General features: G+C 43.5%; 1 protein-coding gene and 1 long non-coding RNA gene across 3 annotated transcripts; one reads left to right on the top strand and one right to left on the bottom strand.

Moving 5' to 3' along the window:
- Positions 1-1,470: 1,470 nt before the first annotated feature.
- LOC311013674 (caspase recruitment domain-containing protein 8-like) lies at positions 1,471-4,132 on the bottom strand. Of its 2 annotated transcripts, none has more exons than XM_084009814.1 (7): positions 3,964-4,132; positions 3,332-3,376; positions 3,042-3,211; positions 2,804-2,932; positions 2,503-2,632; positions 2,363-2,401; positions 1,471-2,096 (listed from the first exon to the last, which is right to left on the bottom strand). In XM_084009814.1, exons 2-7 carry the CDS (start codon positions 3,372-3,374, stop codon positions 1,816-1,818), a joined length of 792 nt encoding a protein of 263 aa, XP_083865940.1. In that variant the 5' UTR covers positions 3,375-3,376; positions 3,964-4,132; the 3' UTR covers positions 1,471-1,815. The 2 variants fall into 2 exon arrangements, with proteins under 2 accessions (XP_083865940.1, XP_083865939.1); XM_084009813.1 differs by having other exon boundaries at positions 3,042-3,214.
- A 2,742-nt stretch (positions 4,133-6,874) lies between these two features.
- Positions 6,875-8,881, top strand: LOC311013518. The gene is made up of 3 exons (XR_014597156.1): positions 6,875-7,133; positions 7,724-7,809; positions 8,434-8,881. It is a non-coding gene; the product is annotated as an uncharacterized lncRNA (long non-coding RNA).
- Positions 8,882-15,103: the final 6,222 nt, after the last annotated feature.

The following is a 15,103-nucleotide window of genomic DNA, read 5'->3' on the forward strand; positions in this document are numbered from 1 at the left end:
GGGTCGGCCAAAATAAGCATAAGAAGAGCAGACTCCCAGACCAACCCACCAGGGCCGTCGGACCTGGGGTTTACCCTAACCCACCAAAACAACTAATCCTAACTGAAATAAAGCCACGAGAACTGAACTACAGCACCCATCAGAATAACATAAACCAAAGACATAATACCCCAGCCAGCCTCCCGGCTGACTGACAGCACTGCTGGTCCAGTGACATGCAGAGAGCCAGGTGAGAGAGAGACCAGAGCCTAGTGCCCTACCCCCTCTTATTGACTCTTCTCAATCAGCCAATCAGCCAGACTGCTATCACCTGGCTGGCAAGCCAATCACCAGCCATGTTGACACATCCTGGCCAGTAGACAGGGAGCATGTAACAACTCTCCCACTTATCACCACACTTGAAAATCGATGTAATCAGTCAGATCGCATAGTGCCCTTATGATGGGGCAGTCATATACGACTTTAATACGACACGCATTCACACAGTCGGCCGAGTTTTTGCCAGCTGAACTTCCAGCATTTGGCAGATGAAAAAAAGCCTTTTTCTTTCCCTGACGATGTTTTGAGAGATCCAGATGAATATGGTGAAATAACAGTAAAAATGTCAAATATCGCTACTTTTGTTCATAATGAAAAGCTAACATACCAGAATGCATGGTTTTATACTGTAATGGCAGTGAGATTAAAAAATGTGGTTTGAATGGAAGTCAATGGGGCATTTTTGGCCAGAAGGTGTCCAGAGGGAGTATCTGGTACTACAGAAAAAATACTAATGCAATCAAATAAATTGTGTTGCTAATCTTTGACATATCCAAGCCTCTAATCCCCACCAAAGCCCCATCCACCTCCTAATTATTATATGGAAAATAACTCATTTTTTGTGTTTTTTGGCGATAAAAAAGGAAAAAATGAAAAAAATTAAACTGGGATAAGGGTGTTTTGTGCTTGGCTTTTTTGCCACGAAGGTGTCCAGAGGGTGCAAAATGCATCAATAGAGTACAAGATACAAGATTCACTTTATTGTCACTATACGAGTACAGCGAAATTGCAATATCACTAATCCAATCAGCAAGAAGCTTGATGTCCTCAACAGAACGTCCCTTCAGGGCAGGCAGGTTCCCCCGAACCAGAGCTTCTCGTCGAGAAGATTTAAAAGACGTGAAATAAAAAATCATTGGATTTCAAAAATATAACTAAAAAGAAAAGTTCTTGCCAAAAATCAACACAGCCAAAATTATCACCAAATATAAAAAAAAAATACAATAAAAAAAACATGAGGTGCAAGGGCATGAGGGTTAAATCAATGTTATGTCACTCCTCTTCATCTTGCAGATTCAAGTTCAAAATACTTTATTGTCCCCCAATGGGGCAATTTGTAGACAGCATACAAATTCAAGTCACACAATCACACACACAATAATAAAAAATAAAAAAACACTATACAGTCAATGAATAGTAGTCAATACAAAAATATATCTAAAATAATAAAACACATACACTATACATATAAATATGTACAATATATATATAGATTCTTTATCCTCACACACACATTCATACACTGATGGCAGAGGCACAGCAGGATCTAACTCATTCATACACATTCACACCGATGGCGCAGCATCGGGGGCCATTTGGGGGTTCAGTATCTTGCCCAAGAACACTTCGGTATTCAGACTGGAGCAGCTGGGATTTAAACTGCCAATCTTCTGATTGGAGGACAACTCGCACTACCTCTGAGCCACAGCCGCCCCCAAATTGGTAGCGGAAGATGAATCATGGCGAAGCAGCTCTGCTGAGACTGACCATACCTGACTAAACAGGTGGGTCGTAGGGAAGCCCCAGCTGAGCGAAGAGCATTGGGTCTCTGCTTTGGAGGTGAGCAAATATCCTCCTGATGGCTTCCCGTCCTTTCTTCTTCACCGTGTCAATGAGGCAGCGTGCTCTGTCTGCGCTGGTGTTGTTCTCCTGAATGATACAGTCTTTCTCTCCCTCGCTCAAGACGCCATCCGCTAAAAGGTTATCCAGCAGCTGATTAATTAGCTCTCTCGACATTTTCCCCACAAGGCCGGGTCTCACTCTGGCAAGCTCCTCTTCTAGGAAAACAAAAAAAATAACACGACTCAGATTTGGGGCTCTCAAGGAGGTTCATGGTATCAAAAACATTTAGTTACACTGAAATACTAGTGTGGACGTGACTGATTAATGTTACTGTGTGTAATAACAAGCTCAAGGTTCTCTGAAGAACATTATAAGATGTTACTGTATTAATGTTCAACCATTTAAACTTCATTTTTATGATCTACCGGTCATAACCTCCAGGATGATGAACGCTATGTGAAAGAGTTCGTATGACACTTACCATACATCATCTGAATATCACCAGTTCTTTGATAGTCATCTGAAATGAAATGCAAACAAACATATAAATACATGTCGTTGACTAAATAGGGGTGATACATAGGTAGCTTGAATACACAGAATATTATTATAGCCACTGACCTTTTCGAATTGTGCAGGTCCACACGGGTCCAGACTCATCTGTCAGTGTGAGCTGGAAATTACTGTCCGGGTTTCTAATAAACACTTCATAGTAGTTTGGGTCGTAGCCGTCATATCTGAGCTTTAACTTCTGTGAAAGAAATACATAAAAAGAGAAATGGAACAGATTTAGACTTTGAGTCAGGGTACATTTTGTCAAAAATGAGATGATATTCTAATTAAGATTGAAGAGATCTTCAGATGGGGAGCCAAAGAAAAATAAAGAGGCTGTGTTTTCTAAAAGAAAAGAAGAAAAACGTACCTGAGGGCAAATTTCTGCAGCGCTCTGATCGGCTGTGAGGATGAAACGATCGCGCATTTTCAGGGACTTCGCTGGGTATGGCTTCTGAATCATTTTGAATCCATTGGATGATTCTTTGTTTTTTATCGACTGTGGGGGGGGACAAGAAAGAGAACATCGTCAGTGCAAAGAAGCTTCGCGGCTACAGAAACCAACGTTGCTGCCTGTAAGTATGAATAACCACGATGATGGCAACAACCTGTTGTAGGGCAGGGTCAGGAGGGATCAGATAAAGATGCAGCGTGAGGAACGATTTGTCGGTCTTGTATATTAACACTTTGCAGTTAACTTTCACTGGAAGGCCGGCTTTCATCAAGACTCCTCTTGGAGAGAAAGTGTCTGCGATTAGCTGATGGTCCACAAAGGGCTCTGCTGGGGGAGGAGGGAAAAATATAGATCTATAAGCATACGTTTGATGTAAAATTGCAAACAGTGTGAGTCATTTTCTACAAAAGTTCATTGATACCATAAAACAAGGAAATGACTCACGGCCCTGGGCTCCAATTCGGAGGCGGTGTCGACGAGCTTCCATAACTGCCAAAATAAAAAAGGTACATCATTACATTACAAATTCTAGAACTTATTCTATAACATATTTATATTTCAGCACTGCTTAACTTAAGAAAGTGTGTTCTTATCAATACGGTACATAGTACACAGAAGAAGAGAAAATCCATTCAAGGATATCGTAAAATATCAAATCTAACAGACTAAACATGTAGCTGCATGTGGAAAGAATCAAACCACAAAAAGAGTCGCTATTAAATGATGTTCATAAAACTTTACGTGGGAATATTAATATAAATGCTTGAAAGAGATATTAATGAGGTGGGCCTTGCTCCACTGATGGTTGTACATGGACACAAATTTTCCAATTTTTGAGGTTGACCTCAGGCCTCCCACTGGAAGTCAGATTCCAGGGGAGTGGATCTATCAAACAGCGTACCTCTACCTTTGTACACTACTAATTACTAACGTCTGAATTGCGTGTTACAGTGTACCCCCTCTGCCTTTTTGTCTTTACACACGTTTTGTTGGAAGACGATTGTATGCTTATGGCTTGAACATGGATTGAAAGAACTAAAAACAAAACAAAAATAATACATTTAAGAAACCTGTACCTAGGTGCAGTCTGTCTGCAGTCGATCTCCGCCAGAGTCACCAAAGCGAACGTCAGAGCTTCAGATTCGGGGAAGGTTGAAACCAAGAGATCTGAGATGATTTTGGAGTCCAGAGGCCTGAGGCCTGTACGACGAAGCAGGATTTGGGTTTAGCGCGGTCACTTCAGGGTTAAACCTGAGTTTTCCCAGAGCAGATTTGATGAGATCAACGTGGAGAAAAACAACGCCTACTGACTAATCAGTTCTCTTGAAGTTGGCATCAGCATTTACCCAGTGGAGTTCGGTGCGCGGATAAAAAAAATAAATAAAAAAAAGTTCGGTTGATCGTGAGAGGGACTCTTCAGAGAACTCGAGTGTTCAGAGACCGGTCTTTTTCTTTCCTTCACGATGTTTTAGATCCAGATTCTCCTCGGAGGGAATGACTTTTCTGTGTCGGCGTACAGTCTATAGTGGCCACTTTTACGGTTTCTTTCCCGGGATTTTAATCCGGGAAACTCTGAACACCGCATTTCAAAATCGATGTAGCCTAATCTGCCCTTATGATGGGGCAGTCGTATACGACTATTTATACGACACGCATTCACACAGTCGGCGAGTTTTTGTCTGAACTTCCTTTATTTGGCAGATGAAATTGTTGCTTTTTGACTAATTCGTCTTGGACCCGAGCATGAAATGTACACACCCACACACACACACACACACACACACACACACACAGTCGGTGAACAGATACAGGAAGAGACGTGTGGTGCCTTCAAATACAGTTAAGAGATCCACTTCTCCTCGGAGGGAAAGACTTTTCTGTGTCAGCGTACAGTCTACTGACCACTTTAAAGTTGTTGTTTTTTCTCGGCGTTTTATTTCGGGAAACTCTCCCACTTAACACCGCACTTGAAAATCGATGTAGGCCTAATCATAGTGCCCTTATGATGGGGCAGTAGTATACGACTATTAATACGACACGCATTCACACAGTCGGCGAGTTTTGCCAGCTGTCCTTCCTGCATTTGGCAGATGAAATTGTTGCTATTTGTGCCACATTTATGAAGGAGCAATGTGAGATTTTGAGCGCAGAAAAATATATTTTGCGAGCACAGAAATTATTTTGAAGAGAAATGATACGCGAGCAAAACATGTCATTTGAGCAGGCAAAAATATATAACTCAGTTGCCCTCTCTCAAACTCTTGCTCGCTGCGCTCAACTTTGTCTTTGTGCTTTGAATGGCAGAATCAAATATTGATAATATATCATATTTTTCTGCGCTCAAAATCTCACATTGCTCCTTCATAAATGTGGCACAAATATAACGCCATACTCTCCTGCCCGTGGACTGATGTTTGGGATCGGTTAAATGCTGCAAACGCCGCCTCGAGTTGATCACCAGCGTGGTTGATTGCCTTTGTCAAGGTACGTGTACACAGGGACGTTTTTAAACGCTAGTCGTCGCACCCCGCTTGGTGGGCTGACACTACGCGGATGATTCGCAGGTGCTTTCCTTCCTACAATCAGCACACTTCGTGGCTGCACCTGATGACGACGGACGACGCTTTCACTGGTGGGCTGTCTGCTCCCGGATTTCCAAACCGACCAACACTGCGGCTCTTATTTTGCGGAAACAGTTCGCCGAAATGTAGCCTATTTCTGAAAACATTTTATGCGAGAAATAAGCTATGCAGTTGTCGAATCTGTATTTATTTTGGTGCGCAATAAAGTTTTATTGCGGGAAACTCTCCCACTTATCACCGCACTTGAACATCGATGTAATCAGTCAGGTGGCGTAGTGCCCTTATGATGGGGCAGTGTAGCGTTGGACATTTCCGCAGCAGTCTATCGTTGTTACAGTCCTCAAAGTGGTTAGCTAGCATTAATATTCACGGGAGAAAAACACAGACCGCCATCATCTCTTTGGTCCGGGAACTCACACCGACCGTTTATTCTGCACATGCTCACAATAACATCATAGTGCACGCAGGCACACACACGTACATCACTGTGTAGGATATTTAACATGACTTTGTTGACACATATTATCACATATGCTTAACAGGAAGTCATATATTTATACGACACGCATTCACACAGTCGGCCGAGTTTTTGCCGGCTGTCCTTCCAGCATTTGGCAGATGAAATTGTTGCTTTTTGCCTGTATTATATGTTTACTCTACAGCCTCAGATCCATTCGGATCCTGAAAGAAGGACTCGGCCGTTCTGTGCGCCACAGCAGGCGAAAGCAGAAGCGCCTCAGGCGAACCAGCGCGTTTTCCAAAACACGTCTTAAAGTGTCGGAGACCATTTCTCTCACAGTTGAAAACATCCCGCTAGAGACTTTCGGTTTCCACCCGAACATGAAAAGTAAACGCACACAGCCGGAGAACAGATACAGGAAGAGACGTGTGGTGCCTTCAAATACAGTTTTATAAGCGATCCAGATTCTGGATAACAGGTTCATCGGAGGGATGACATTTCTGTGTCAGCGTACAGTCTACTGACCACTTTAAAGGATTTTTTTCGGCTTGTTATTTCGGGAAACCCTCCCACTGCACCTGATTGGACGACGCTTTCACTGGTGGGCCTCCCACTGCACCTGATTGGACGACGCTTTCACTGGTGGGCTGTCTGCTCCTTTCCAAACCGACTTACATTGCGGCTCTTATTTTGCGGAAACAGTTCACCGAAATTTCTGGAAACATTTTATGCGAGAAATAAGCTGTGCAGTTGCCGAATCTGTATTTATTTTAGTTCGACAACGGTCAGTGTTAACTGGTAGGCTTCACTGCCTACTACAGCGGAATAATAATTCTATAGAGAACGGTGTCTCTTCAGCCAACCGGCATACTTTATTTCGGTGCCCAAGAACATGAACTCCGTGAGAGCCAGGTACAAGAGAGCTGTGTTCGAAATGCCATACTAACGTCCTACTCGTACTCAATCGTGACGTAAATTTGAGTACGTAGTGCGTTCAGATACAATAGTATGTGGATTTGTGTACGCGAGAAATGCCCGGATGTATACTGCATTGGCAAGAATTTCTGAGTATACAGCGGACCTTGCTAAATCTACTCAACTTCCCCAAAATGCATTGCGGCTCGTCTGACTTCTGAAAAGTTTTGGATAATGGCGGACGACAGCGGTGATTCTGGCGACAGCCCGACACAAACCGCGTACACATGTAAGTATACTGTAACATGACTTTTATGTTTCCAGCTGACTTTTAAATCGTATTGATAATGAACGTTACTTTATTGTTGTTGGTACGTTAACGTTACGAATCGAAGGTCCTGCTAGCCGGCTAGCCTACTGACGCTAATTTACCATAGAGGTTAGCGAGCGTAAGCGAAGCAGCAAATGTGCCGTTTTTACCGACGTTATCTAAGAAGATGGTGCTTATGTGAAAACGTGATAATATATTTACTAACGGTGGTTAATAACGCGGTGCATCGTTGTCCGTTAAAGGGACGGATGAAAACACCGGGCGCCTCATTCAGTGGAGGGAACGATAAGGAGAAGTTCACCGGCAAGAGGGATGCTGCTCTGAGAGGCTTCACCTAAGAAAATGTGGTTTAAATGTTATAATTCTCATATGCAGGGCTTAACAACTACTGGTGCATATTTAGCTTCTCAATTATATAAGGTTGAACACCAGCGTATATAGATGGGAGATGTACTGCTCTCCTGAGATGTCTACATGAAACGTTCTGTTGAACAGCAAGAAATCATCAATGAACTGTAACACTTTTCTATGTACTGTTCTTCATATAGGATGTTTATTGAAGAACATGGGATGGAGGGAAGGTGGAGCCGGATGAGCTAAGAAGAAGTGGGAGAACATGAAGCAGAAATACAAGGTGAGTTGGAAGCAGTTTAAAGTATTGAACTCTACATGCTTGATGTGAAGCATAAAATAAGCAAGATGATGTTGTCTTTCTTATTAATAACCAGGCAAAGTCAGTGCTGGATAATATCTACAATGTGTTCAAACATCAGAGTCCATTAAGTCTATCCCATGTGGAACAGTATTACAGTACATATTCTAATATATGACTAGTGGTGAATAGTTGATCTAAACAATGATTATGAGATGTGTTGTTTGTATGAACTGAAGATGTCAGCACTGAGGGAGGAGAGGTCACTGCTGCACACTGGAAGTGTTTGTTGTCATGGATGAGGTGATGGAGCAAAGACCTGCTATTACCCCACTACACCCCATCTCCTCAGCCATGATGCCAACCACTGCAGCAGGGTCTCTCCTGCAGAGCAGGAGGGAAATAGACCTGCAGGCCTAAAACATGAGTCAACAATCATATATATATTCAGATATTTATTATTTAGATTTGTACACAACCTAATAATCGTAAAACATTTAACAGGAAACATTTGTCTGTAACAACTTCTATGTGGTATTACTTATAAACTGCACTACTGATAAACACAAATAAAACCTCAACAATAATCATGTTCCTGCAACACAGGGATCTGGACATTTGGAGCAGACACTGCAGCTACGAGCCTCTGAGGATGTCCCAGGACTGCTGGAGTGGCTCGTTGACTTCGTCGCTGTCACCCCCATCACCACCGTGGAACTATGGACATGGAACCCATCTGTTCTGTTAGTAAGCAGTGGACGAGGTTCTCCGTGGAACACCTTGAAAGACAGAAGTCCTTCCTTGAATCCCCTTCCCGAAGTAGAGTCCCATCGGGGGAACATGAGGATTGACCTGCAGTACGGCCGTCTGGCACCAACCTGTAACAGAAAACATCAGATATTACATTTATTCAGAATGTTTTCCTATTCATTTGTTGATAAACTACTTATTCCTTCTTATCATACACGTATTGCAACCTGTATATATAACATGGATTATTTGTCTAATAAATTATTCACTAATATCCCACTTGCTTGTACTTGTTTATTTTTATCACACCAAACTCATGCATGATATTATTAAAACCACTTATATTAGCCTACATGTAGCCTACATTTGTTTATGCATGCATATGCACATCTATTGATAATCAAATAATAAAGGAACGTATTTAAACCAGATAAGTCATATTACTTACTTCAGAGGGAAATCCCGTACATGTGAATAATGTAGCTCCTCCGACGGGCAGATTGCCTGCGTCGTCTCCGTGGTGAAGGTTGCTGGTGTTCCGTGGTCAGAGGTATAATACGATCTATGAACGGACGATTAATGATCGATAAAAGCTGCTTAATAGTCGCGATCGATGGCGAGTGAAGAAGCTACTCAGGTAAGAGGAAGAAAGAGGGAAAGCGTGAGAGCGCGCATATATAATAAACTGTAGAAAACATTTGACAGTTGTAATTTGACTTTAAAATATTTAGAAATATTAAATTAACTGTAATAATAATCATGCTTTATATTTTGATAAGTAATTAATATTAAACGGGAGCTAGAACCGCTAACATAATCGATTCGGTTACGTGAGGGTAGATGAGGACGAGATGTCAATAAAGTAAAAAAAAAACAAAAAAATGTAGTATGAGATGTGTATACTTCGGTGTGAACAGTCTGAGGGTAACCGCATACTCAAACGCTCATTTAGTAGGCAGTATGCAGTACATACACGTTGAGTATGTAGTAGGCAGTACGTTAGTACGGCATTTCGAACACAGAGAGAAAAATGCAGTGCTTTTCCCTTCAGGCCACGCGACACATGACCACATCCAGCGCAACAGCGCCTCCCCATGGACAAATACAGTTACATGCATTCATACACTTAAACCACTCTCAACACTCCCACTTATGAATGACATGGATACTGTACAGAGTTTACATAATTCAAATAAACAAAGCAAAACAAAACAAAAACATGACAATGTCAAGTGTCAACATTTTACACACCAAACATGACTCCAGCAAATTTCCTCAGCTTAACTCTGGAGGCTGGTTTTGTCATGACATCTGCCACCATGTTGTCTGTGGGACAGTAAGCAAGTGACATCTTATCTTCCCTTATGATGGACCTAATAAAGTGATACTTAATGTCCACATGCTTACACCTTTGTCTACACACCGGGTTATTAACAAGTGCAATTGTCCACTGGTTGTCCTCATAGACAATAGTTTTCTTATACTCACAGGTACCTAAACCTCTCAGTAATTGCTCCAGATAAATACACTCCTGTATTGTTAGGGCTAGGGCAATGTATTCGGCTTCGCATGTGGATAACGCTATCGTGGGTTGCTTCTTGGCTTTCCAAGAGACTAAGGAGCTGTCTTTACCCAGACTCACACAATACCCGGAGGTACTACGTCTGTCGCTAGCGTCCCCAGCCCAGTCTGCATCGCTATAAGCCCGTAGGCCTAGATCTTCGTCACTCTTTCTGAAACAGAACTGTTTGTCTGCAGTACCTCTGAGATAACTCAAAACATGTTTCACTGTAACCCAGTGCTCGTCTGTAGGGTCAGCAAAATGCTGGGATAACTTGCTCACTACGAAACATAGGTCAGGACGTGTACAGGTTGTCAAGTAAATGAGACTGCCGACAGCCTCTCTGTACTTCTTCACGTCAAGCATTTTGGGCACATCTTCTGAGTATTCTAATTTTTGGTCACATGGTGTTTCTCTAATTCTACACTCCTGCATGTCGAAACGTTCCAGTATCTTTTCAATATATCTATTTTGTGTCACTTTCACACAGCCATCACACTGGCTGAAGTCCATGCCCAGAAAACACTTCAGACTACCTAGGTCCTTCATCTTAAATCTGGTAGAAAGCATGTTTTTCACTTCCTCTAGGCTGTTGCTGTTACTGGCCGCGATGATGAGATCATCCACCCAGATGACTACTATTACCTTTCCTACGTCCTTCGACTCCTTTGTGTAGACGCAGTGGTCTGTTGGGTTCTGAATGAAGTTGTCATTTACTAGGCATGTGTGGAGCATCTCATTCCAATTACGCCCTGACTGCTTCAGGCCGTAAATTGATTTCTCTAATTTACACACTAGCTTTTCTCCCTCTTTTTCGTAACCTTCAGGTTGTTCCATATAGATATCTCGATCAATGGGGGCGTGCAGATAGGCTGTTTTTACATCCATTTGATGCAAGATTAAATCGTCTTGGGCTGCTATCTGCATTACCACACGTATACTTGTAAGATTGGCTGTTGGGGAGAAGGTCTCGCCATAATCTATCCCTGCCCTCTGACTATATCCTTTCGCTACAAACCTAGCTTTGTACTGGTCGTGTCCGTCAATGTCACCTTTGATCGTGTACACCCATTTTCCTCCCACTGTTTCTCTGCCCTCTGGTAATTTAGTCAGGGTAAAGGTCTGGTTGTCTTCTAGGGACTTCATCTCCTCGTCCATCGCTTTCTTCCACTTTTCTGACTCAGTTGATGTCATGGCCTCTTTAAAGGTCAGGGGTACACCACAGACTGCTCGATAGCAATAATCTACACTAGTGAGTGTACTATCATCGTCATCAGTCTTTTCTGGCACATAATCTCTCAGGTACCCCGGGCGTTTACGCTCTCTGCTGGGATATCTCCCACTGTCTGAGGCATGTGGCGTCGCCCTAGTGTGCTTCTCGCCATCATCCTGCGGTGCTGACTGTGAACCGTCAGTCTGTACATCTGTACTCAGTATACTAGGCTGTGGGGTCTCTATTCTCTCGTCACAACCTACATTGGGGTCCAGTCCCAGCTCCAGTGTCTGAGTCTCGTATTCACAAGTTGTCTTGGTAACAACTTTACTAGTCTGTGCTTCTGCACTTTTCCTCTGCTAGGGTAGTAGACTAGGTAGGCGGGACTGCCCTTATCATGTCCTACAAAAAGTCCTCTCTCGCACCTAGAATCCAGCTTTCCTCTGTCTTGTTGGTAAGCATAGCACACTGACCCGAATTTATGCATCCTGGCTAGATCACACTTTTTACCTGTCATTGCAGTATATGGGGTAGTGCCAGTGTGCTTGTTAAAGCACCGGTTCCTGGTATAGGCTGCTTCCTGGACGGCATAGTGCCAAAGACTTTTAGGTAGGTCACTGTCAATAAGCATACACCTTGCCATCTCCAATAGAGTACGCCCTTCCCTTTCAGCTATCCCGTTCTGGTGCGGGGAGTAAGGACAGGAAGTCTCGTGTCTGATTTTGTTCTTTCTCAGTAGTGTCTGAAATTCTCTGTTAGTGAATTCAGTCCCGTTGTCTGATCTTATACATTTCACAGTGCCGTAGGGCGCTACGTCTGCCAGATACTTCTCAGTGGCCTGGATTGTATCGCTTTTTGGGGGTTGGAAAGAGTTCTTGGGGGTATGAGGGGATGTAGAGAGCGTTCTTTAAAGTCACTGCACACCGGCGCCCCTCACTGTCTATGAGACATACCTGTGCATCCCCCTTGCCTTGTGCCACTCCGGCTGTACGCTTCCCGTCTGCAAGCTCCATGAAATGTCTCTCTGGCTTGAAGGTGCTGTCAAAGTTCTTAAACTTGCTCCGGTCATTGATGATATGGGACGTCGCGCCCGTGTCCACGATCAGTCCCTTTCTCCGTTCCTGCGGTTGCTCTGAGAGGCTGGCATCTCCTGTTTGCGCGCGGAAGGTGTAGTCCTCTCCCGTGGCGCCATCTGGTCCACGACCTTCTCTACGTCCACCGCCGTCATGTCTCTGAATATCAGTCCCAAGCTTGTATTGTCAAGTAGCGGCGCCAATGCACAATAGGCGTCCGCGTTTAGCTTGTCGTCTTTAGCCTTTTCTTCCTCCGTTAGCGGTCCAGCTGGCTCTGTGAGGATTGTCTGCTTCAGCCCCACTCCGTGCATGCAGCACAGCATCCTTTCTTCCCAGAGCTCGTACTCCTCTGCTCTCCCGTCGAACTTGGGCCATTTGGTCTTGCTTCCTGTCGCCATGGCTTTTTGTGTTTGTAGCTCTTACTTGTTTTTAGCCTAGCATTAGCTTCCCGGGTACTCGATGCTAAGCTAGCTCTTTTACACTTCTGTATGCTAGCGCAACCTTGCTAGCTTTCGCCGCATGTGTCCGTCAAACTTTAGAATTATTCTCGGTTGCTGGGCCCATAACCTGTTAACTGGTAGGCTTCACTGCCTACTACAGCGGAATAATAATTCTATAGCAGAACGGTGTCTCTTCAGCCAACCGGCATACTTTATTTCGGTGCCCAAGAACATGTTGCCCTCCGTGAGAGCCAGGTACAAGAGAGAGAGAAAAATGCAGTGTTTTTCCCTTCAGGCCACGCGACACATGACCACATCCAGCGCAACAGCGCCTCCCCATGGACAAATACAGTTACATGCATTCATACACTTAAACCACTCTCAACATAGTCAAAAAGAACATTTCAGATATCCAAAATGAAAAACTATTCTGTCTACCTGTCAACAGATATCAACAATACATTTGTGGATATCTGCAATTGTATTGTTCCTAGTCATAATTCTAATTGTAGATATCTGAAATTACATTTCTACTAGTCATAATACGAATTGTGGATATCCATTAAGACATTTCTACTAGTCACAATGTATTTTTGGATATTCAAAATTACATTCTGGATATTTGGAATAGTTTTTCATTTTGGATATCTGAAATGAAAATTATGACTAGTAACAATTGGATTGAAGATATCTGAAATGCAAGTTTTTCCTAGTAAGAATTAAATTGCAGATATCCAGAATGTTCATTCTAGATATCCAGAATGTAATTGTGGATATCTGAAATTGAAAGCCCAATACACATGAATGGCAAAAGTTACGTCATTTGTCCTAGGAAGAATGCCATTGTGGATATCTGAAATGACAATTGTGGATAGGAAGAATGTCATTGTGGATATCTGTTACGGCTGTCGGCGGTCTGAGTTTGTTGTGGGGCATAGCGTGTGTTTTTTCTTCTGTGCTGCTTGTCTCCTGATGAGAGGGATCCCTGTGATGTCATGGAAGGTGTCTGGGAACTCCCTCTGCGCCCCGCCTCCGTCTCCTCCTGCTGCAGGTGTGGACAATCGGCTTGTCAGTGGAGTTTGTTGGAGCCTCTTTGCTGCTGGTCTATAAAAGAGCTGCTCTTGTGTTGGTGCAGGGCGATCTGTGATTCAACTTGATCAGACACGCCAACTTGTTCGAACCATTGTGACATAAATTGTCTTTGTAAAGGGAGGGGGGATTTAGACTAGTTGAAGAGTGGTTTTGTTTTGTACTTTTATTTTGGAGGGCCACTAACTAGTCTAAAACCCCATGCAGGCCTGACACCTGCTTTTGTTCTGTCTGCTTGGAGCTTACTGCTCACCGTGTGTTTGTGGCGGACTGTAGCCCAGTTACTGTTCTTTTCTTCTTGTTGTGTTGAAATAAATGGCTGACTAGCAAACCGTACACGTGCTTTGTTGCTTCCCTTCTGTCCCTAGACTCTACTGTTCGGGTTGTAACAAGTGGGGGCTCGTCCAGGATCTTTATAACCTTATCCCGTGCCAAATTGTTGTATTTTGTTGTGTTAATCTAATTGAGACTAATGATGGCACAGTCCGTGCTTACTCAATTTGTTGAGAATCCTTCTTTGGTGCTGCTTAACAGCTGCCGTAAAGAGGATTTATTTGTTATTGCAGCCCACTATAATATTCAGGTGTCGAGGCAACTGTTAAAAGCTGAACTGAGGGAAGTGGTTGTCAGTGAGCTGGTCAGACTAGGAGTATTTGTTGTAGAGGAAGCCGTTGATGTTAAATTAGATGTAGCCTGTCCTGCTGATCCTCCAGTGTCTGTTGCTCCTCCAGGTTTAGGCGCTTATGTGTTGGGTAGCCTGCATGGTGAGACTAAGGGTGCATCGGATACGTCTGATGAGGACAAGGTGATTGTGGGTGACGGATTGAAGGCTAAGGTACGGCCTAAAACACCGTTCACTTTGCCTAAATTCAACGCCCTTTCACTGTCTGAGTCCACGGGGTCTAGAGATGACGCCCGTATAAAAGTCTGCCTTGCTCGCCTCAAGATGGAGGCTGAGGAGAGAGAGAAAATTACACAGGCTGATCTTGATTATCGCCTGCACGTTAAAAAACTGGAGTTAGAAGCAGAGACAGCTATCAGAATCCGACAACTAGAGCTTGACGCACAGAGAACTGTCCCTACCATAGCCACGCCCCTTGCTCCCACCGGTTCACTGCCTCCAGTTGACATCAGCAGGTATATTGCTCTC

Source organism: Eutrigla gurnardus, assembly GCF_963514095.1.
Source record: "Eutrigla gurnardus genome assembly, chromosome: 5".
In the NCBI taxonomy this organism is placed as follows: domain Eukaryota; kingdom Metazoa; phylum Chordata; class Actinopteri; order Perciformes; family Triglidae; genus Eutrigla; species Eutrigla gurnardus.